A 25,017-nucleotide genomic window follows, 5' to 3' on the forward strand; every position below is an offset into this window, starting at 1 on the left:
CTAGGTGAGGCCCAACAGAGATGGGCCAGGGAGGCTCCTAAAGGTTTCCTGACACTGCCAAAGACCAGTGGCCCTCACGAAGAAGGAACATTGCCTGAACAACAGTGGGGAGACTCTGAGGGAGAAGAGGATGAATTCCCTGAAAGCCGCAGTGCGGCTGAATCTCCAGTTGAGGCGCAGGCAGCTAGCTCGTCGTCCGCGCAGGTGGAGTAGGCTGATTCAATTGGTCAAGGATCGATAGAAGATCACAGGACCACGGCCAGTCAGATGATCCAAAAGTTTAGGGTGACCAGCTATGGTTCCACCCAAGTCGGCTGTGGGAGCGCCACGTCATCGGACAAGGACCCCTAGCCTAGCAAGTATCCTGACCAGATTTGGAAGTGGAGGAACCCACCTTCCTCCTCAGCTTGGGCTGCTTTTATGAAGTAGAGGAAAGAAGCCCGGAAAGTGAAGATAAAGAACCTAGTGAAAAAGGGGCTAACCTACCTTGAGTTCTGAATTTTGCAGGGACCTGCTCCACGTTGTCTATGTTAGTTTACAAATCCGTGCTGGGGGTGGATCGCCCCATGTTTTCAATTTGAACGTTTAGAGAGTGATTAGAAGGAATGTTATTTTACATTCAAGGCCAAGGAGGTCTGAAGCAGCGAAGTTGAGTGTTTTATTGCTGCTTTTTTTTTGTTTATTCTTGTTGCGCCTTTTTCTGCTGGAATTTGAGGCACTGAGGCAAGCCTTGAGGATTGATATCCTCTACCACTAAGACATGCATTTTCCAGGACCCTGCCCTAGAACAAATAGAAGAATGTAGCTGAATTGGCCTATGGGCCCATGTTGATAAAATGGACATGGACACTGTGTTTCCCGGGTCCTTACCAAGAAGAACCGGTACTTCGGAAAAGTTTTGAATGTTACAACTTTGAACTGTCCTGATTGCTGTTCTGGAGCCCTTAACCTAGAAGGGCCAGTGTCCCTTCAAGAAGAAAATGTCAGGACCAGTCTTCGATTTAATGTTTTAGTAGTGTGTGTGGTAGGTCGACTCGCTCGGCTGCTTCCGGAAGTAGACTCAGGAACTGGGTTTTCTCTGCAGGCTTTATTATATGGCATAAAGACTCCAGCAAAAATAAACACGGCCTTACTGGCAAACCAACAAAACAAAAGATAAATGATAGCACAGTTCATATGCGTGTGTGCGGTTTGCTCACACAGGTTATGTCCAGCCTTCAGCTCCTCTCTGAGCTATGGCTGTTCAGTCTGGAGATCTTGCCTCTCCAATCACAACAGAGAGAAAAAAAAACAGGACTGAACATTTAAAGCTTTCTCAGCCATACTCTGAGATGGAGGTATGGGGAATGACTTCCCTCCCATCTCTATGCCATTCCCATAAAACCACACCCTTTATAAGAGGTAACCCCCAGCATATAACATGCTGGCAGAAATTCAGTAAGTCTCAGTTCACACAGAAAAGCATCCTAAGTGACACATACCTCCCCTCACATATAACACCAGTGACTCTGTCACATGTGTTACAATGTTATGAAAATTTACACTTGTATTGGTTGTCTAGTATGGTCGAGGAGGTTGACCATAATTAAAGTGTGGGGAATTTAGGAATGGTGGAGGTGATAGTCTGCACCTGATACTAAAAAGGGTTAAAAGTACATTCCTGAAGTTAGAACCCTTCGGGGCAGCAGTTTGGCCTAGGTAGGGTTAACTGTAACAGCCAGCCCAGTAGAGGGAGGGGGAACTGAGTGCTAGTGTCAAGTGCAGGAAGTGAACACAGTCAGCAGTTGTGCAGTACAGCAGAAACCAGCAGATTTTGCAGGGGCTGCTAAGGTAGATGTGGGCCTAGTATCCTGGACAGTGGATCACCAGAGAGTCCCTCTGCAAGAGTACCCTTAGCTGGCCTGGGAACCTCGAGATAGTCGTTGGGGGCCTGGGGGCACATTCGGTCTGCGAGGCTGCAGAAGAAGTCAGGACTCAAGTACCCAGAGAGAATAAGGTGCAATATTTATGGGTAAGGTTATTTATGGGTAAGGTGCAATATTTACCTAATTATAGCATTTACTACGTTATACGCATGGCTGGCATTTATATACAGTGCCTACAAGTAGTATTCAACCCCCTGCAGATTTAGCTGGTTTGATAAGATGCAAATAAGTTAGAGCCTTCAAACTGCAAACGAGAGTAGGTTTTATGAACAGAAGCATAAATCTTACAAACCAAAAAGTTATGTTGCTCAGTTGAATTTTATTAAATTTTAAACATAAAAGTGTGGGTCAATTATTATACAACCCCTATGTTTAATATTTTGTGGAATAACCCTTGTTTGCAATTACAGCTAATAATCGTCTTTTATAAGACCTGATCAGGCCGGCACAGGTCTGTGGAGTTATCTTGGCCCACTCCTCCATGCAGATCTTCTCCAAGTTATCTAGGTTCTTTGGGTGTCTCATGTGGACTTTATTCTTGAGCTCCTTCCACAAGTTTTCAATTGGGTTAAGGTCAGGAGACTGACTAGGCCACTCCAACACCTTGACTTTTTCCCTATTGAACCAGGCCTTGGTTTTCTTGGCTGTGTGCTTTGGGTCGTTGTCTTGTTGGAAGATGAAATTACGACCCATCTTAAGATCCTTGATGGAGGAGCGGAGGTTCTTGGCCAAAATCTCCAGGTAGGCCATGCTATCCATCATCCCATGGATGCGGACCAGATGGCCAGGCCCCTTGGCAGAAACAGCCCCACAGCATGATGCTGCCACCACCATGCTTGACTGTAGGGATGGTATTCTTGGGGTCGTATGCAGTGCCATCCAGTCTCCAAACGTCACGTGTGTGGTTGGCACCAAAGATCTCGATCTTGGTCTCATCAGACCATAGAACCTTGAACCAGTCTGTCTCAAAGTCCTCCAAGTGATCATGAGCAAACTGAAGACGAGCCTTGACATGACGCTTTGAAAGTAAAGGTACCTTACGGGCTCGTCTGGAACGGAGACCATTGCGGTGGAGTACGTTACTTATGGTATTGACTGAAACCAATGTCCCCAATGCCATGAGATCTTCCCGGAGCTCCTTCCTTGTTGTCCTTGGGTTAGCCTTGACTCTTCGGACAAGCCTGGCCTCGGCACGGGAGGACACTTTCAAAGGCTGTCCTGGCCGTGGAAGGCTAACAGTAGTTCCATAGCCTTCCACTTACGGATGATGCTCCCAACAGTGGAGACAGGTAGGCCCAACTCCTTGGAAAGGGTTTTGTACCCCTTGCAAGCCTTGTGACCCTCCACGATCTTGTCTCTGATGGCCTTGGAATGCTCCTTTGTCTTTCCCATGTTGACCATGTCTGAGTGCTGTTCACAAGTTTGGGGAGGGTCTTAAATAGTCAGAAAAGGCTGGCAAAAGAGATCTTTAATCCACACATGTGAAGCTCATTATTCTTGGTGCCTGAACTACTTCTTAATACTTTAGGGGGACCAAACAGAATTCTTGTGGTTTGAGGGGTTGAATAATAAATGACACTCTGAATTAACTTTTTACGTTTAAAAAAAAAAAAAAAAAAAAAAAAAAATTTGCTGCAGTGCATTTGTAGCACCCTGAGGATTCGGCTGCTACAGGGGTATTGCACCTCAGGCCAGAGGTGTGATATTCCACTCCCGGGTAAGGATGGAGTGTGGAACTGAGCTCAGTTAGCTGCATGCACTACACACATCCCATTTCCGAGGAACAGACCAACGGTACTCCCACTTAGAAATGTGCAGGTACGACAGTGTCTGTTCCTGGCTGGAGTGGGAGGGGGGTGGAGCATCCCAGTAGTGTAGGGGCAGATAGGGGGAGCAGTCTGGGTAAAGCTAGGAGCTCATTGGGTGCTGGTCACCTGAGCTCACACATAGAGGGAGTATATAAGGTGGGAACCATCTTAGATCAGGGTCAGTCAGTCAGTCAGCCACAGTCAGTCAGTCAGTCTGTGAGAAGTCTTTGCAGAGCAGTGGAAGAGAGCAGAGAAGCAGAGCAGCCCCAGAGCAAGAGTGAGAGAGGAGAAAGAAAGACCCAGAGGGGGAGAAAGAAGGAACTCTGAGAGCCCAAATACAATCACAGGGTGAAGAGTTGGCAACAGGGTACTGGATCCCAAACTGGTGGGGGCTACAGCATACCTCAGCCAGAGACCGGAGGCCGTGGGCAGAATCTGCCACGGCCACCCACCATATCCACCCGGAAGGCAGACCACGCGTAGGGTCAGGGAATCCAGAGCCAAGGGTTTTACCAACAGAAGGCCCGAGGGAGCCGGACTTAGGTGGATCCCTGGTGGGGAAGGCCAGAGACGAGGACAGGACAGAACGGGAGCTCAGAACCACGCTCCAGAACTACTTGGGGGTTGGCCGAGTCCAGGACCTGGTGGACGCAGCACGGCTCGGGTGGTCACTCAAGGCCGGAGTGACCGGAACATCTGCAGTAAGTAAAGAACCCTGAACTGCACAACCCGACTCTGACTCTCATTACCATCATCCCTGCACTTCCACAACCACCATCCTCTGCACCTGACCCCCTGAGGCTATACCCCTGCCGTTGGGGGTTATACTACCTAAGCTGCACCAACACCATCAGCCTCAGCGGACCCTGCTGCAGCGGCGGCCGTAGTGACCGCAATTCAACGGGTGGCGTAGTCGACATAAAGAACTTTAGTAACATCAGTAAGGACTGCCACACACTGAGCTTGACACCCTGGGCACGGACCGGGTCACAGCCACTCGGAGACTACAACCCCCATCTGATCCGGCTCCGGGTATTCCCCTAAAGAATATGGCCCAGGGGGCGCGTCAACTTTGGCGTAGTCGGCAGGATTACGTGCCCGCAACACCCGGGTACTGCGTGCCTGAAGAAAAGAACAAGTTTACCTCAAAAAGAAGTCTCCCGCCGGTCCCGGAGGGTCCCCGCCATCGGACTCCATCACAGATCGATTCCCGCCGGTTGTCCGCCATTAACAGCTTTTTCCCGCCATCTGCAGAGTTTCCCGCCACTGGGAGACGATTCCCGCCATTTCCAAAGGTTTCCCGCCTTGTCAGAGCGGACGCGATTATGGGCGTACCAGAGGATGGCAAGAGGCCGCCTCCCATCGTGGGCCAGGACCGAAAATGGCGCCAAAAGTGGAAACCGCCCCCACCAACAGAGACTGTGATGCTAGAGGTGTCTGTCAGCGTGAAAGAACTGCCCCTGGAGCTGACAATCACCAAGTGGCCCCGGGACCGCCCTCGAAGTGGGAGGACTGAGAAGAAGAGAGCAAAGATGGGTGTCGCCTGGAGCAGTCTGGAGAGAGCGCACCCGGAGACAAGACGTCTGGAAGAGAGTCCAGAGAGAGCCTCCCCGGAGATGGAGGGAGAGCCAGGCAGCACCGACCCAGTGGTCAGGAGCCTGATGCGGGCCGCTACTCCAGGCAGCACCGACCCAGTGGTCAGGAGCCTGTTGCAGGTCGCCACTCCAGAAGGCCTGCTGGAGATCCTAACACAGCTCCCCCGAGACCGGGAGTGTGCACAGACTGCGCTGGAGGGCCTCGCACGGAGGATGGCCCGGGTGCAGCGAGAGACGTTAGCAGAATGGAGCCGTGAGATGGCCCAGCAGACAAGAACCCGTCAGCGGAGCACGCCACCCGAGACGAGGAGACAGACCGCCTCTGAGGATGGCGCAGGAGGACTGAAGGCCGGAGACGGCGCCGAGAAGGGAGCCGAACGAAAGGAGGCAGGTAAAGGGGACGTCTCTACCCCGAGCCGGGAAACCGCGCGCCTGCCCCAGCTCCCCGTCGCAGAGCCCGAAGTATCCCCTGCCGTGCCCGTCGCTGCAACGTCACCGCCGCAGACTAGGCCTCAAACGGGAGCCGCGACCCCTGTGACGTCACACGCCTCGACCCCGAGCGTGACCAAGCAGGAAGTACCATCGGCCTGGTCGCAAGGCCTAGTACCCCCGGGCGCTGCAATACCAACAGCGCCCCCTACCTCCGCGGAGCCACCGGCCTGGTCGCAGGGCCAAGTAACACAGGGCGCCGCCGTTCTTACGGTGCCCTTTACTTTCAAGGTGCCCCAAGCCTGGTCGCAAGGCCTGGTCGACCCGGGCGCCACTACCATCAACGCGCCCTCAACATCTAGAGTGCCGCACCTGGGTGAAAATCTATTTGCCCAGCATACGTGCCCGGACGGGTCTGAAACTGAAACTGTCCACAAAGAAAGAGCAGGAGGACGCCGTCGTTGAGTACGGTAGTGAAGAGACTGTATAAAGTTACCCGTCAGGGTATAAGAACTGTTCTAGTTAAAATATAGTCCCCGTTGGGACCAGCCAAAAATTGAACTGAATCCCGTGTGTCCCTATTCCCACTGACCGAGGACTGAGAGCGGTCAATCCTCCCTAATACCTGGCCGAGGACTGAGAGCGGCCATATCCCCTTGTATATAGTTGCGCTTCCTAAAGCGCCCCCTACTGGTTTTATAGGAAACTGTTTTTCTTCAGGAGACTGTCGCACTTTACCCGGTCACAAGTTGCATCGTGACCGGAGGTACCAGAAGACAAGAATATTTTTATGAAAAGTTTATATGAAAAGTTTATGCTGATATATATGATGTTTTATATGTTTTATATGTTTATGTTTATGGAAAAAATTGTATGTTTTGGATGTTGTTTATATCTTACAGCCCGAGGACGTGCTGTGATTTACCAGGGGGGAATGTAGCACCCTGAGGATTCGGCTGCTACAGGGGTATTGCACCTCAGGCCAGAGGTGTGATATTCCACTCCCGGGTAAGGATGGAGTGTGGAACTGAGCTCAGTTAGCTGCATGCACTACACACATCCCATTTCCGAGGAACAGACCAACGGTACTCCCACTTAGAAATGTGCAGGTACGACAGTGTCTGTTCCTGGCTGGAGTGGGAGGGGGGTGGAGCATCCCAGTAGTGTAGGGGCAGATAGGGGGAGCAGTCTGGGTAAAGCTAGGAGCTCATTGGGTGCTGGTCACCTGAGCTCACACATAGAGGGAGTATATAAGGTGGGAACCATCTTAGATCAGGGTCAGTCAGTCAGTCAGCCACAGTCAGTCAGTCAGTCTGTGAGAAGTCTTTGCAGAGCAGTGGAAGAGAGCAGAGGAGCAGAGCAGCCCCAGAGCAAGAGTGAGAGAGGAGAAAGAAAGACCCAGAGGGGGAGAAAGAAGGAACTCTGAGAGCCCAAATACAATCACAGGGTGAAGAGTTGGCAACAGGGTACCGGATCCCAAACTGGTGGGGGCTACAGCATACCTCAGCCAGAGACCGGAGGCCGTGGGCAGAATCTGCCACGGCCACCCACCATATCCACCCGGAAGGCAGACCACGCGTAGGGTCAGGGAACCCAGAGCCAAGGGTTTTACCAACAGAAGGCCCGAGGGAGCCGGACTTAGGTGGATCCCTGGTGGGGAAGGCCAGAGACGAGGACAGGACAGAACGGGAGCTCAGAACCACGCTCCAGAACTACTTGGGGGTTGGCCGAGTCCAGGACCTGGTGGACGCAGCACGGCTCGGGTGGTCACTCAAGGCCGGAGTGACCGGAACATCTGCAGTAAGTAAAGAACCCTGAACTGCACAACCCGACTCTGACTCTCATTACCATCATCCCTGCACTTCCACAACCACCATCCTCTGCACCTGACCCCCTGAGGCTATACCCCTCCCGTTGGGGGTTATACTACCTAAGCTGCACCAACACCATCAGCCTCAGCGGACCCTGCTGCAGCGGCGGCCGTAGTGACCGCAATTCAACGGGTGGCGTAGTCGACATAAAGAACTTTAGTAACATCAGTAAGGACTGCCACACACTGAGCTTGACACCCTGGGCACGGACCGGGTCACAGCCACTCGGAGACTACAACCCCCATCTGATCCGGCTCCGGGTATTCCCCTAAAGAATATGGCCCAGGGGGCGCGTCACATTTCCAACTTCCAGGCTGATCTACAGTACAAATGTCACAATGCCAAGTTAATTCCGCATGTGTCAACCAGCTAAATCTGCAGGGGGTTGAATACTACTTGTAGGCACTGTATATATATATATATATATATATATACATATATATATATATATATATATATATATATATATATATTACTGACTTATGTTAGATGAGGAGGGTATTGCAATAGTGTTTGAGTTCCACATGGTATTAATGGAGTCCCACAGTAATTTATCCGTGACTATACCTTGCCCAACCAATACTAGTCTGTGTGCCTAGCACCTCAATACCAGTCTCCTTATTGATTTTTAGTCTGTTTATGGCCCGTTTTTGTCATTTATGATTTAAATAAATTTTGATTATTATTACTTTTGGTTTTGGAATATTACTCTATGTCTCTCATAGGAATATGCATAACAGACTTGTCTGCCCCAGTATCTATTAAGAAATCTAAAGTTCTGTCTTCAGGAAGAGTCAATTTAATCATTGAGATAGGATCAGTAGAATTAAAATTATAATGGTAGCAATTCTGGATACTGGTTGCCAAAGTCCAAGGGTGAAAAGCGATCATTCACAGCTTTCTGCAGAGGGAGTGGGGGCTTCTGCTTTCCTCCTCCCCCATTTCTCCCCCCAAGCCAACAGAATTTCCCAAGCTAAGAAATTACCAGGTCCATTTAAGTCATCTGCAAACGAGCAAAATATTGTTCTACTGTCTCCTCTTTCTCCTGAGTTATGTAGTTTGAGTTTATGAATTGTTCCTTCTGCTTTGTAAAAACCCAACGCTGTAGAAGTTTACGGTGCTCTTCCCCTGACTCCAACATCTGCAAATATCCAGTCCCATAAATTAGATATTCTTTTGATGGTCCTGCTTCCTGCTCTATAATATATGCAGTTACGACTTTCTCTTTTGTCTCTATCAATCCCGCAGAATCCTGCCATGTACGGTTATATATACTTGTTGGATCTGTCTGAACAGACATCTAATCAGAGTCAGGAAGCAGTTTCAGTATAGCTAACTGATCATGTAACACTCATAGTCACCGTTTGAGGACGGGCAGACCCTCGTATCTAAGTGACACATACCTCCCCTCACATATAAAACCAGTGACACTGGCACACTTGCCATGGCTTGATGAGATTGACGTAATAGACCTGGTATTTTTTACATCTTCCTGGTTGATGAATCTTATAATTCACTTCCCCAAGCTTTTCCACCACTTATTATCTTAGGCAAAAAGTGATTGGGGATTTTAAATATCCTTTAGCGTGCCCTATAAGAGACTGTCAGATAGCATGCACTCTAGAGGTACCCAAAAGTGAGCTGCAGTGTGCAAGTGACTGTTTCCGGAATGTGCAGGAGGAGACCAGGAAAGTGGAGCCCACTGTCAGTAGTCAACTATACTTGTTTTTAAATAATATCTTAATAACTTTTCAAAATCACTTTTTTCCTCGCAGCTACTACACCATCTCCGACCACAAAAATGTCACGTCACACCACATGTAAGTTACTTAATCTCAGCTGTAAAAGAAATGTAGTAAATTTAATTTCAGAATAATGTGCTAACTAATGTAGCCTGATATAAATGGTTTGAACGCTGTTAAAAGGAAGCCATCAGCCACTTTGTGATGCCCAAATTTGAATTTAATCCCGAGATGGTGGTTCCTTATTGGAAACAACTATGTTTTATCCTGAGCCTCCTGCATGGCCTAACCCTGCTCCCATGGCTGCAGCGTCTCTGGACTTGTCTACCATCGAGCACATCGGGGACGTCATTGGTCGGTGATTACACAGGACCTGACAGCTCTTGATCTTGATGATTTCCCGAGTGCATTCAGTGGCAGAACCTTCCTAAGACGATAATAACCTCAGTGACAGCAGCCGAGCCTGGAAGTGCGAGGAAATGTTGTTTTTATTTTGGAAATGTTTTTATTTTTCAACATTTACAGAACAGTACCGTCTCCATTGTCTGATTTCCATAATTCCAAGACTTTTCCTTTTTGGTGTTGGGCGTTCCAATATTTATGTTGAGGGTACATATGAATATATATATCTACATTTGTATATATATTAGTAGATATATCTGTGTATATATTTATAACTCTTAGAAACATATAAAATGTTGGTAGAAGTTGAAAAGGACCAAATTCCATGATACCACGGGAGAGTTGGATATTCTAAAACTGTTAATAAAGTACAGTAATTTAGGTTATTTTTTGATTGTAACAGTATATTATATAATGGTTACAGCTCATGAAATAAATATGTGATATTTTTTTTGCAGCTACTACAACATCACCAACTACAACAACTCCACGCAAGACCACTCGTACGTTTCTTATTATCAGCTTTAATAGAATTTCGTAAATTTACTTTTATAAAATTCTCTGTTGTACAAGTTGTTTCTTTTACAGAGATACCAAATGTTTTATGTTAGAGTTGGATATTGTTCTGTGATATAACATTTAAAAATGTGCTTTAGTAAATTTACCGAAAAGTGTAACTTAAGGGGGTTGTCTGGGACTTTAACATTAATGGCCTACCCTTAGTGTAGGTCATCAATGTCTTATCAGGGGGAGGGTGAGACTCCTGGAGCCCCCGCCAATTAGCCGTTCCCGGTGTTGGTGGCAGCCGGAGCTGCTCAGCTTCAGAGCTGCACTTTACAGCTTTGATGACTGCATAGTGGTCGGGGCCAGGTACTGCACATCCTCCCTATTAAATCTAATAAAGGATAGATGTGCATTACTCAGCTGTGGCCACTATTCCATTGATGGAGGTGAGCTGTGCATCTCCGTAACTTAGCTGTTTTGGCCAACACTGAGAACAGCTGATAGGCGGGGGTGCCATGTGTCGTACCCCCAGTGATCAGATAACCTATCCTAAGGATAGGCTATCAATGTTAAAGTCCCGAACAACCCTTTTAAAGCCCTCTGTGACAGAGTCACTGGTGTTATATGTGAGGGGAGGTATGTTTCGCTACGGCTACTAGCCTTAGAGAACTGAACTTACAACTATTCTTCAGCATGTTATATGTTGGCGATTTAACTCACCATTGTGAAGGGAGTGGTTTTGGGTGAATGACATAGAGACGGGAGGAAAGTCATTCACAATACCTCCACCTCAGGGTGTGGCTGAGCAAGTTTAAATGCTCAGTCCTGTTTTTTTTCCCCTTTTTTGATGAGTCTGGAGAGACAAGTCTCCAAGCTGTGTAACTTCAGTTCAGGAGGAGTTGAAGGTGCTGCAAATTGGTGCAGGCGAACCCGTACACATATGGACTGTGTTACCATTTGTCTTTTGTTTTACCATTATGCCAGCAAGGCTGAGTTTATTTTTGCTGAAGTCTGCAGTGCTTTATGCTTACACAATAAACCTGCAGATGAAACCGTTCCAGTGTCTACTTCCAACTGCAGCCGAGTGAGTCGTCTTGCTATACTTCATACACAATTGATTAAAGCCGGCCAAATTTGCTGAATTTGGCAGGACCAGCTAGTATGTATAGGGCTCTGAAAACTCGAAATACAACATCAATAGGAAAGAAATATCAATTATATTGACTTAAAGCATTGATTCTTTTGATGTTTCCTGTTGTCGAAGATACTTTGTTAATAACAAAGATGTCGTTCTTGTAATATGTTAACTGCCAGTGAGTGCCTGTGTCCCCCCCCCAGGTTGCTGAAGAGATCTATTTTATCTATTACATTTCTCTTTCTTCAAGTAATTTTACTCTACTACCTCCATTTTATAGTGGTGGAATCATGACTAGTGCTGAGCCTCCCCAGTAGTGTTCGAGTTCGGTTCGGTTCGTTGAACACCCGTATGTTCGCCGAACTGTTCGTCGAACACCTTCGAACACCGTTAAAACCAATGGCAGGCAAACAAAAACACATAGAAACACATAGAAAACACCTTCAAAGGTGTCCAAAAGCTGACAAATTGCTCCGAAGACACAACTAACACAAGCATTGAAAACTGACAAGTACATATAGTCATGCGAAAAGAAAATAGGTGGAGGGGTAAAAGGAGGGGGAGACACAGATATAGGCATATCATGCCCTTCTAAAACCAAAAAGTGCGAAGCTGACACGGCCAGTCCGTTCCTGCCTGTGCCACCTCTGTGTCGCCGGGTTTGTGCCAGAACCGCGGTGGACCCTGACGGCCAGCCCCCCTCTCCCAATACTGGTGCCTGTCTGCTGGTGGGTTGAGCCCCCCCCCGCGGTGGGGGGGGTAACATCTGCAGAAGAAAGACCATCTTCCAGCCAAACTAAGATGTCTACTTCTTTTCGTGGACAATGTGATACGATCCCTTTCTTACGGACGCGCCCATCGCTACAAATTCCAGATGAGGCACAAAAGCAGCAGGTGCTTCAACGAATATAAAGTGCTCCTTCAAGTGGGCTCTCCTCCACCTCAACTTCAACATCACAAATACTCCAGTCCTCAGAGGTGTCACCCCAATCGCACTTGCTTCCAACACAGCTCCCAAGTCTCCAGCTGCCCGTCTGAGTATTGGGTAACACAGATGGTTGATTCTGCACAGCTGTTTACTCATAATATAGCCTGGGAAATGGAGGTCTGCTCCAGAGCTTCTGTTAATCCAGACGAGGAAATGATCTGCACTGAGGCCCAGAATTTTTATGAGTCGGATCCAGGACCAGATGAAGAAGGTTCTGAGCATAATGTAGACCGTCGTTCCCAAACTGTAACTCCTGTTGGTGGAGGCAATGATGAAGACGATGATGAGACTCAAATACCTGATTGGAGCGACAACTTGACTTTTCGGTCAGGGCAGGAAGAGGTTGGCTCTGAGGACGACGGGTGTGAGAACACACAGGGTGATGATGACGAGGTTGGAGATCCCACTTACTGTCAACCCACAGTCAGCCAGTCGATGAGGTCAGCAGAGGAGGTGGAAGAGGATGTGACTAGCCCAGGGGATGGGGATGACTCGGTACCCGGGCCTTTGCCTGGCCTTAGGGATGTCGCGGTGGTCGGCTCCCGGGTCCGTACTCTGGGGTCACTCTTTAAAAGGGTGGATAATTGTTAATTTTATAAGAGTTCGTGACGCCACCTGTGGTATCTGGTGAGAAGCACCAGCGCTGCAGCAGTCCACTGAGGCCGGTGTTAAGGCAGCTCGATGGTATAGCTCCCCACAGGTGGAGCTAGGCCTCAGAAAAGCGTATACAGGGGGAATGCAGGACAGGTGAGACCCAGCTGGGTCAGAGCAAGAACGGGAACGGACACGGTAGTCACTTCAGTACCTTTTACTGGTGGAAATTCAGGCACATCCCGGAGCACTGTAGGGTGAAGGGTGCATATCAGGATCCTCCCTAATGAGCGGGTGTAGGACCTCCTGTTTCTTGCTTCTGCGTAGTAAGTTTCTGACCTGCCTGGAGCTAGGCCTAACTTTGTCTCTGTCCTGCGCTGGCTGACCTTATGGTAGGGCCTTGTCTTGGATTTCACGCTCCCAGTATGCGGGGCCTAAGCGTCTCCTGCCTCTGCTACGTATCAGCACCTTAGCGATCCTGGGACTTGTAGTTCTCCAGGGATTCTGGTTATGCCTTATTGGGTCATAGAGTTCCCGGTAAGCTCGGATCCGGTGTCCGGTAAATGCTTCGTGGTGAGCTGGTTAAGCTCCTCTGCCCCTTATGTACTAACTCGCCACTCGCCTTCGGCCTACTCGGTCCCTCACTAGGCTATACACACTAACGGCAGCTTGCCGCACTTCACCGGTCTTATGGCGCCGGCACACCTTAAGCTCTAACTGGACTCCCTGAATCTAGCTAGCAGGAGCCTCGTGCTCCACTGCTGAACTATTAACTGAGTTCTCTAGACTAGACTGAGCTCCACTGCAGACTGACCTCTCTTAGGCTTCTCTACTGCAGGAACTCTTCAGAGGAACTGAACTGCCTAGCTCCACCTTCCCTATTTATATCCCTAACGGGCTCCCTCTGCTGGTCTGAGTTGGAAGGTGGAGATGTGTGAATGTTTATGGGGGCCACTTGTGGAGGATTCCATCAATGCACTCTTCTAGGATCTGTGATACCAAGCGCAGCGGGGCGTCACAGATGCTATTGACGACGAGGTTAGGTTGCGCCTTCCTGGACAGAGACGGAGTACTGGAAGCACGTCAACAACTGCATCCTCAACCACAACTCTGCCTCTTACCACAAGTCGTAGTGGCTCTTCAGGTCGCATAGGCTTTAAGCCTTGCATAGCCTGGGCATTTTTTCAGATCGATAAGGATGACCCAACGCGTGTTATCTGTAATATTTGTCACCAAAAGCTAAGTAGAGGCCAAAAAATCCATAGTTTGAGTACTTCATGCATGAACCGTCACATGGATATGAAGCATAAGTTGCAGTGGGAAGCTCACTGTGCTACAATGCGGCCTAGCGGGCCGGGCCAACCACTGTCTGCCCCATCTTGTGCATCCGCGGCCTCTTCATCCTCTGTGACTGGGGGGACAGCAGTCACACATGTTTTTGGACGCAGACCTGCCACCTCTTTACCCACAACAGCCAGTTTGATTGGCAGGTCGTCAGTTCATTTGGAAGTGGAAACACCTGCTTGTGTTGAGCGCTCTCCGACATGTCCGCCTGCATCTTCCTCACAGACCGGCAGTTTGCTGGGGAAACCCTACTCAACCCCGTCTAAGCACAACAGCCAGCCCTCGGTCCCTCAGATGTGGACAAGTAAAAGACCATTTCCTCCTAGCCATGACAAAGCTAAGAGGTTGAATTTCAACATCTGCAAGCTGTTGGCCACAGAAATGCTGCCTTTCCGCCTGGTGGACACAGAGGATTTTCGAGACCTTATGTCCGTCGCAGTGCCCCAGTACCAGATGCCCAGTCGGCACTACTTCTCAAAGAAAGGTGTGCCTGCGCTCCACCAGCATGTCGCACACAACATCACCGCTTCTTTGAGAAAAAAATTCTGTGTGTGACAGGGTGCATTTCACCACAGACACTTGGACGAGTAGGCATGGACAGGGGCGTTACATGTCGCTGACTGGGCACGGGGTTACTATGGTGACAGCAGGACAAGGGGCTGCTGTCCAAGTCTTACCGTCCCCACGAGTTGTGCGTCATTCCTCTTTATCTCGAAGTTCCTCCACTGCTTCTGCCTCCTCAACCTCCTCTCGGTTCTCCACCTGCACCCAAAGCCTGTCTGATCATGCCACCTGCTTTCTAACTGCGCAGAAGGAATTCTGCACACCTCCTTTCTATGCTGGCAGCAGGGCTCAACGGCATCAGTGTTTACTTTGAAATGTCTGGGAAATGTGAGTCACACAGCTGAGGAGTTGTGGTCAGCTCTGGAGACCCAGTTTCATGAATGGTTGTCTCCACTGGACCTGCAACCAGGGAAGGCCATGTGCGACAATGCTGCAAACCTGGGTGCGGCCCTTCGCCGGGGCAATGTCACACACGTGCCTTGTATGGCTCACGTTTTGAACCTGGTTGTCCAGCAATTTTTAGCCCACTATCCTTGACTAGAAGGCCTTCTGCAGAGGGCACGATCGCTGTGTGCTCACTTCCGCCATTCGCATCCCGCAGCTCAACGACTTACATCTCTACAGAAGTCGTTGGGCCTGCCAGTTCACCGGCTGAAATGCGATGTGCCGACAAGGTGGAATTCAACTCTGCACATGTTGCAGCGACTGTGGCAGCACCGACAAGCCCTGGTGCAATACGTTCTGACGTATAGCCTGGGCCAACGAGATCCAGAGGTGAGGCAAATCACGCTGCAGGAGTGGTCTCAGATCAGGGACCTATGAAGTTGACGCGCCCCCTGGGCCATGGGGTATCCGGAGCCGGGCCTCTAGACACTTGGGGTTGTAGTCACTGTGGCGGTGACCCGGTTCGTGACCCAGGGCGGTCAATCCAAGGGTAATTTGTATATATGGGTTTTATAATGTCCGACTATGCCACCTGTGGAGTGCAGCCAAAGGGGCCGCCGCTGCGGAACAGTCCTCTGAAGCTGGTGGTTTTGCAGCAATGGTATTATTACTCCCCACAGGAAGAGTGTAGCTTCAGGGCAGTGTGGGTGGATGATGGTGGTTGTAGTGCAGGGAGCCAGTAATGAACACAGAATCCATGTGATGCAGTCTCAAGATCTTTACTCACAGTTGTTGCAGTCCAGATTACAGGTACCAGAGCAATCTCCCCCGTCGTGCTCTGCGTACTCAGTGAGGGGCTCAGTCCATCCCCAGATAGCTCCGGAGTACTTAGCAGGACCCCCTTCTGTGTGTCCTTTCTCTGGCCTTCTCCCTGCACCTCACACCCAGTGACACTTCTATCCGGTATCCCCAGGCCTTGGCGGGCGACGTGTGTTCCGTCCCCTGGGTCCTATGTGGCTACCTTCTTAGTGAGACTGGTGTGGACTTTGGCCTGCAGCACATGAAATGCTGCAGCCTCTGGTTTCTAGTTGAGCCTTGCTGTTTCTCCGCTAGTTGAGGGACCGGTTCCCCTTATCTGGCCTGACCCCTCTACCTCCTGGTAGCAGCGGGCGTACGGGTGGCCTTCTGCACGGCCCGTACCCATAGGGTCCCTTCGGTTCCTGGAGCCTTCCTGCTACCACTCCTCTCTTCTCTCCTTCAGTCCTGGGCCTCCCAGGCTAGGCCCGCCTCCGGAGCAGAGCTCATGGAGAGCCTCTGCTCCTGTCACTTCTCCTCCTCTGACTGGCTTGCTCATTCTAAGATGGTTTCCTATTTATACTCTCCCTGTCATGTGCTCCCCTAAGCTGCTCCACTAAGCACCCACTACATAGGACCCTCCCGCCAGCTAGGGACCTGGGACTCTGCTCTCCCTTAGGAGCAATCTCGCCCTACCCCCACTGCGGGTATGTGTTGGATGCAGGTGTTAGAGTCCCAAGCCATACTCCTTCCTTATCTGAGGGTGAGATACCACACCTCTGGGTGAGATGCAGTAACTCTGTGGCGACTGAACCCTCAGGGGTGCCACACACCCTTCTGCACAGTTTTGAAATGGCGACGAAGATGTTTAGTGCTGACGACGATGCCATTATCAGCATGACTATTCCGGTGATTTACATACTGGAGCACACATTAAACAGAATTCAGAGTCAGGTGGTGGGACAAGAGGAGGTGGAGGAAGTAGAGGAGGAGTCGTATGCGGAAGGGATAACATCTCCAAGGTCCAGACGGTCGGCAGCACCAAGGCGGCAGGCATGGGAGAGTGGGGGAGAGGGATTAACAAGGGCGCATGGTAGCAGCCAAACTGTTAAGGAAGGTGCAGGAGCCGAGGAAGAAGTGGAGGACGAACTGGCGATGGGCATGTAAGACTCATCAGATGAGGGAGACCTTGATCACATTTCTGTTGTGCGAGGTTGGGGGGAGAGGGCAGAGGAAGGAAGCATGATTCTTACCTCGCTACCAACACAACAAGGACTTGGTCCTCCTGGATGCGCAAGACACTTGAGTGCCTTCTTGCTGCACTACCTGCAACATGACCCTCGGATTGTCAAAATTCTAAGTAATCCCGACTACTGGGTTGCCACACTCTTAGATCCCTGGTACAAAAGTAAATTTGCCGAAATAATTCCTGCCATAAAAAGGGATTCACGCATGCAGGAGTATCTGCAGACGCTGTTGCAGAATCTTACATGTGCTTTTCCACAAAACACCAGTGGTGCACGTAGTGAATCTCACAGTTCTAACTTGCCAACCGTGGGACTGTCGAGTCTTCATCACTCAAACCGTAACAGTAACACAGTATCTGCTGGTAACAGCAATTTTGTGGAATCATTTCACCACTTTTGTAGACCATCCTTTGCAAGGCCACAGGAGACAAGAAGTCTGACACATAGTCAACGCCTTGAGAGGATGGTACAGGAGTATCTCCAAGTGAATATCGAAGCCATGACTGTGTCACTGGACCCTTGCTCCTTTTGGGATTCCAATCTGGAAAAATGGCCGGAGCTCGCCACTCACGCCTTGGAGATCTTGTTATGCCCTGCAGCCAGCGTTCTCTCTGAACGTGTGTTCAGCGCTGCTGGTGGTGTGCTGACAGATAAGCGCATGTGGCTGTCCACTGAGAATATAGACAGACTCCTGTTCATAAAGATGAACAAATCATGGATTCTCAAGGACTTTTCTTCCCCTGTGTCATCCTGGGGACACTAAAAGCTTGAGGATTTGGTAAAATCACCTCACCAACCATTTTAAGCAACTGTGGGGCAATTGATGCCACTTAACGCTAGAACGCATGACCATAAAAATCTACACTTTCACATACCTGGGGACTTTTAGGCCCGTGTGCAAATAACATGGAATAACTCAAACTCAAATGACAAACAACTAATTACATGAAGAATACCTAGAGTTTCAAAATTTTAACTAAAGTAATCTTGCAGAAAATAGAAAACAATTAACAGGGAAGGCCGGCGAGCCCCAGGTGTGCGTTCTAGGGTTAAGTGGTGTCTGTGCCACAATTTTGGGAAAAAATGGAGACTCTTTTTGGAGTCCCCTTGCTGTGTCTTACGTGACATTGGCATCGTCAATTTCAGGTGGGTTGGGTCGCTCCCCCCCTTTTAACTGTAAGAAACTACATACACTATGGCTTGGGGTAACACAGATGGTTGAGTCTGAAGAGCTGTTTACTCAGAGGTCTGCTCCAAAGCTTCAGTGTCTGCTAGTCAGCATAGAATTTTTAACTGCATCTAGCCTAGGTAATACTTTGGGCGTAGTAGCCCAGCTGCGAAGCAAGCTGCACCGCCTGTGTATCTAATAAGAATTTTTAAATGCATCTAGCCTAGGCAGACTGTGGAGACCCACAACCAAACCCAGACGCTCAGCCCCCCTACCGCCCCCCTTTCCTTGACAATACAATAATGTAACTCTTACAACTGGATGGGTGAGGATCGGTCACAGCTTTATTAACTCTTTATACTCATTCCGTTAGAAAGGCATTTTATTTCTAAAATAATTCAGCTTGTTGCAGCATGCCCTGGGTCTCCACTCTGGCAAGTTGGCCAACAAGTGTAACTCTCCAACATGTCCTTTCTATTTCAAGGCCACGGAGGATCCTGCGTACTCTTATGCAGGACTCTGACCCCCACCCATCACTCTTAACACTTGTTCCACTCCGTCCTGGAGTCCTGACAGGAATATGTCCAGTCCAATATCCATTAAGTGAACACCGTCGGGCTATATGAGGCCTGTTTTATCTCCTTCCAGTTGTCTGTGTCGTATCACTGCACTGCCTCTGTCTCTTCTAAATCTTGCCATCCGAATATTTATTACCCGCCTTGTCCGTTCGATGGCCGTGATGTCTCGCGCACCTTTCCATACCACTATCGGAACAATCTCTGACCATACTATAGTTAGTTTTGTGAAAAATTCTCTGAAGCGCTCAGTGTCTAGTTTCATCATTGCCATTAGTTATGCGCTCTTGTGATGACCTAGGTTGTTTCCCCTGGTCTGTATAGCTAAGATGACTAGACCTCTTGCCTCTCTCCCTACCTTGATTACCTCCATTAGTACCTGTGGCCATAGCAGGCCTCTAATACCTCTCCAGTTGAAATATGTGTTATGAAACTCTAATTTCCTCCCGCCTGGGCGGACTTTCGCCCTTTTTTCTGCCCAATATATATACGAGTGGCCTATCACCCACACTGTTGGCTTAGCGTCACCTGTAAAAGAAACAAACCACGTTAGGATAACAAGTCCGGTCTTATGTATCTCGCCAAACACGTGGATCGCCATCTCCCTATCCTCTGAACTTCCATTTCTGACAGTCCTGCTCTTGCTGCTTCCGTGGCCGCGCCTATGCGGAATGAGTGTGTCCCGTAATCTTTGGGGTGGTTCCCTGCCGATGTTATGCATTTATTAAATATAGCTTGGAACTGGTATCTTGATAATGGCATTCCATCAATGTGTGATAGGAAGAAATTACTTCATAATCTGATGGTTATATATGTTTTTACTATTGTTACCCGACTTAGTGTACTGTTTGTGGGTTGTAGAAGTACCCAAGTGCCCCTGCCCGCTGGAACCGTTTTCGATTGGCGTATGCGTAGACGTATTGCATTATTGGCTATGACTGCGTCCTGGTGTAATAAGCCTCCACTGGTGGTAATTTTGGATTGAGGGACTAATTCGCTTATGCATAGCGCCCCGAAGAAGGCAATCGCAAATGCAGTAGACAGTAGTGTTGCTTCAAATTGTGAGTGTCATGTTAATGGTGTTAGGGATATGATGTGAGAAATCAGTTTTAGTGACACGGGACGGGACGTCTACACTCCTGACTTGGCTGACCCCTTTTCCACCCTTTTATGGATTGTCTGATGATGAATCTTTGTCACATCTCCCCAATTCAGTAGTTGGAAGTGAAATGCTACTGACTCGCCCCCTGCTGAGTCAGTAGCATTTGGTAGTCTGCTATGCACTTTAGATAATGTCCGACTACGCCACCCGTGGATTGCGGTTATTAGGAACCGCCGCTGCAAGGCAGTCCGCTGAGGCTGATGATGAATGCAGCTGGGATGGTGTGACTCCCCACGGGAAGAGTGCGGCCCCAGGGCAGTGTAGTGGTTGGTGGGAGTGATGGTGGTGAAAGTCCCAGTACCGGTAGTGCTGGAGGAGCGAAAGAGCACACAGACAACGTACTGCAGTCCAATGTCTTTTACTCACAGTTCAGGTACTCCAGGTCACTTTTGTACAGGTAGTGACCGCCCGAGCCGTGCTGCGTCCACCAGGTGCGGGGCTCAGTCAACTCCCAGGCAGTTCAGAAGTATGGCACAGGACCCCCTTTAATCCTTTCTCTGGCCTGCCTCACCAGTGACCCACTTTTGTCCGGCTGCCGCGGACTTGTGCGGTTAATCGTGGGCCCCGTCCTCCGCTGTCCTATATGGTGCCTTCCTAGCAGGTTTGATGAGGTGTCGCACCAATAAATGATCACGACGACCGGTCTTTGGCTGAGGGTAGTTTCTCCTCCACCAACTTGGGATCCGGTACCCATAATCTGCCTGACCCTTCACCCTGGATTCTCGTGGGTTCTTAGGGTCCCTTCCACCTTCTTGTTCCTGAGCCCTTCTGTTTCTCTGTCTCTTCTGCTCCCTTTCTGTTCCTTCCTGTTCCTTTCTGTTCCGTTCTCTTGGAGCTGAGAGGAGCCAAAACCTCTGCTCCCCTTCATCTCCTCCTCGGCCTCTCACTAGGCCCTTCTGGAGTAGAGCTCCTACAGAGCCTCTACTCCCTGTCTTCTCCTCTCTGGACAGACCCAGATCTAAGATGATGCCCACCTTTTATACCTCCCTCTGACCATGAGCCCAGGTGACCAGCAACCAATGAGCTCCTTCCTACGCTCAGGAACCAACCCCTATCTGCCCCTACAGCACTGGGTGTTTCACCCCCCCTCCCCACTCCAGGCAGGGACATAGTCGGTCGTGCCTGCACTTCTGTCTAGTGGGAGCACCGTTGAGCTGTCCCTCGGAAATGGGGTGTGTGTGCTGTATGCAGCTAACTGAGCCCTGGTCCATACTCCATCCTTACCTGGGAGTGGAATATCACACCTCTGGTCTGAGGTGCAATACCCCTGTAGCGGCCGAACCCTCGGGGCGCTACATTCCCCCCTGGTAAAGCACAGCATGTCCTCGGGCTGGAAAAGAGCAAAAACAGTTGATTACAGGACATGCAAAAACTTTTTAAAACTTTTTCTACATTTAGAAACGGACGACATTGTTCAACTCCCTTTATGGGACACACTTTTCTCTTCACTAGACATTATAGAAATATTTTCAGTACTTCCGGAACTCTTTTGTATAAAACATCTTATAAAACTCTTGCATTATCACCAAGCAGCATATAAAACTTTCTCATGTAAAACATTTTTAAGTAAAGCACATTCTTGGATTCTTGGATCATGGCCGCAGTGCAACTTGCTAACAGGTGTTCTTTCTTCTTCTAAGTGCAACAGTAGAGCAAACTTGTCTTGAGGTAGACGTTGCAGTCTTTTTATAAAACCAGTAGGGGGCGCTTTAAGAAGCGCAACTATATACAAGGGATTGGCCGTTCCCAGTCCTCGGCCGGTTTTGGGGAGGGGATGGCTGCTCACAGTCCTCAGCCTGTTAGGGGAAGAGGGATGGCTGCTCTCAGTCCTCAGCCAGGTTACTTAGGGGATAGGGCAATTTTTAAACAGTCCTATATCAGTCCCAACGGGGACCACACTCAATTTGAAACAGTCCCACACAGTTCTCTGTACCCTGACGGGTAACTATTTACACTGGTATGCTACTGTTCACTGGTAGCGATACCCTCCAGCCGCTCCTTGCTCCTCATGATCTTCAGGCCCGTCCGGGCTCTCTTGGCCCTCCTCATAGCCATAGTGCTGCAGTTCCTCCTCAGTGAGCCGATGAACATGGAGGGCATACGGTCCTTTTGCGCCCTCATGTCGGGTGAAGGTGACCACGTCACCAGGGTATAGGTCAGTCCCAAGGGGTGGTGGCTTCGGGACCGGGGGCGCACGTGGTTGGAAGGCGCCTGGGGAGTTCAGGCCTTGCGACCGGGCCGGTGACGCTTCTCTCTTTACGGCGCCTGGGGTCAAGGGGCATGGCGCCGGGCGGGGCGTGGCCGCGGCGCTTGCCGCTTGAGGCCTAGCTGGGAGCAGTGACGGCGCGGCAACAGGTGCGATGAGTGGGGCTTCAGGTGACCAGCAACCAATGAGCTCCTTCCTACGCTCAGGAACCAACCCCTATCTGCCCCTACAGCACTGGGTGTTCCACCCCCCCTCCCCACTCCAGGCAGGGATATAGTCGGTCATGCCTGCACTTCTGTCTAGTGGGAGCACCGTTGAGCTGTCCCTCGGAAATGGGGTGTGTGTGCTGTATGCAGCTAACTGAGCCCTGATCCATACTCCATCCTTACCTGGGAGTGGAATATCACACCTCTGGTCTGAGGTACAATACCCCTGTAGCGGCCGAACCCCCAGGGCGCTACACTACTCCGGTCAGACACCGCTGCGCTGACGCCCCTGATATGCCCTTCATCATTAGCTGGTGGAGAAATTCAATGGTGACTTGTGATCTGGCTTGTTCACATTGGTCAACCCGTCTGCCTGCTACTAGTCGAGTCCACTCTTCCCATGCCTTACCGTATGCTTGCCACGTCGACGGGGCAACTGACGCTTTGATTAATGGCATCAACTATTCGCCTCTAGATCTCATAGGGAGGGTGGGCAACTGTTGCCCGATGGGTGGGCGTTGGGGAAGAGCTCTGTGAAAATCTGCCAATTGAATTGTTAGCAGCAGCTTTAGACCCCTCAGCATAGTGGCTAGCGCGGACCCATACATAGTGTTCTAGGCACAGGAATGCTAGCCGGCATAGTAGGCCTAGCACTGGGAGAGATGATGATGCCATCTTATTAATGCAGTGCGCTAGGCTGGTGTCTTTTGTTATGAAGCGTATATTTTTTGTTAGCCAGGCATGCACCCATATTTCTATTGCTACCACTATTGGGAAGAAAAATTATTTTCAGGGCTAGATGCAGCTAAAAATTATTATTAATTTCAAAGCTGGTGGAGCTTGGTATGAAAGGCCTAATACAATGAGTACCACACACTGCTGCAAGCCCAAATATTTTTTCAGAGCTAGATGCAGAAAAAATATATATTGAATTTGAAACCTGGTGGAGGTTAGTATAGATGGACTAATAGAACAAGTCTCACACACTGCTACAAGCCGAAATATTTTTTCAGAACTAGATGCAGAAAAAAATTATATTGAATTTGCAACCTGGTGGAGGTTAGAATAGATGGACTAATAGAACAAGTCCCACACACTGCTACAAGCCGAAGCCCAAATATTTTTTCAGAGCTAGATGCAGATAAAAATTATATTGAATTTGCAACCTGGTGGAGGTTAGTATAGATGAACTAATAGAACAAGTCTCACACACTGCTACAAGCCGAAATATTTTTTCAGAGCTAGATGCAGAAAAAAGTTATATGGAATTTGCAACCTGGTGGAGGATAGTATAGATGGACTAATAGAACAAGTCCCACACACTGCTACAAGCCGAAGCCGAAATATTTTTTCATAGCTAGATGCAGATAAAAATTATATTGAATTTGCAACCTGGTGGAGGTTAGTATAGATGGACTAATAGAACAAGTCCCACACACTGCTAGAAGCCCAAATATTTTTCAGAACTAGATGCAGATAAAAATTATATTGAATTTGCAACCTGGTGGAGGTTAGTATAGATGGACTAATAGAACAAGTCACACACACTGCTACAAGCCCAAATATTTTTTCAGAGCTAGATGCAGATAAAAATGATATTGAATTTGCAACCTGGTGGAGGTTAGTATAGATGGACTAATAGAACAAGTCACATACACTGCTACAAGCCAAAATATTTTTTCAGAGCTAGATGCAGATAAAAATTATATTGAATTTGCAACCTGGTGGAGGTTAGTATAGATGGACTAATAGAACAAGTCCCACACACTGCTACAAGCCAAAATATTTTTTCAGAGCTAGATGTAGAAAAAAATGATATTGAATTTGCAACCTGGTGGAGGATAGTATAGATGGACTAATAGAATGATGCTATGCCCGAAAGGTTTTACTTCACTAGGTGCAGTAAAAAAATGGTATTCTATACACAGGTGGTGTAGCTTGCAACACAGATTGGCTTCTCCACTGACTAACGCACACTGCAAGAGGACAAAAAGGATTTGCTTTGCTAGATTTAGCCAAATGCTGTGAAAAAAACTTGCACATCACTGGCACAGACCTGCCTGGCAAAAAGTGATAGGAACTGATGTAACCTAGCCCTGAAAAGCACTGCAATTACAATTAGTCTTTACTCCCAACCTATCTATTTAAGAGCACAGACCGGCCTGAAAAAAGTGATAGGAACTGATGTAACCTAGCCCTGAAAAGGACTGCAATTACAATTAGTCTTTACTCCCAACCTATCTATTTAAGAGCACAGACCGGCCTGATAAAAGACGCAGGAAATGATGTAACCTAGTCCTTAAAAGGACTGCAATCACAACTATTCCCTACTCCCAAGCTAACTGTAGATTTGTGCAAAAATTGGCTTGAAATTAA

General features: G+C 48.9%; 1 protein-coding gene across 1 annotated transcript in view; it reads left to right on the forward strand.

Moving 5' to 3' along the window:
- Positions 1-25,017, forward strand: part of LOC141155582 (uncharacterized) — a 232,326-nt gene that overhangs the window by 75,324 nt on the left and 131,985 nt on the right. The window contains exons 5-6 of the mRNA XM_073642452.1: positions 9,404-9,448; positions 10,231-10,275. Of these exons, the coding sequence (XP_073498553.1) occupies positions 9,404-9,448; positions 10,231-10,275 (90 nt within the window). The remainder of the gene's footprint in view (positions 1-9,403; positions 9,449-10,230; positions 10,276-25,017) is intronic.

Source organism: Phyllobates terribilis, unplaced genomic scaffold, assembly GCF_046119375.1.
Source record: "Phyllobates terribilis strain yellow unplaced genomic scaffold, ASM4611937v1 Scaffold_7__3_contigs__length_470593459, whole genome shotgun sequence".
Classification (NCBI taxonomy): Eukaryota; Metazoa; Chordata; class Amphibia; order Anura; family Dendrobatidae; genus Phyllobates; species Phyllobates terribilis.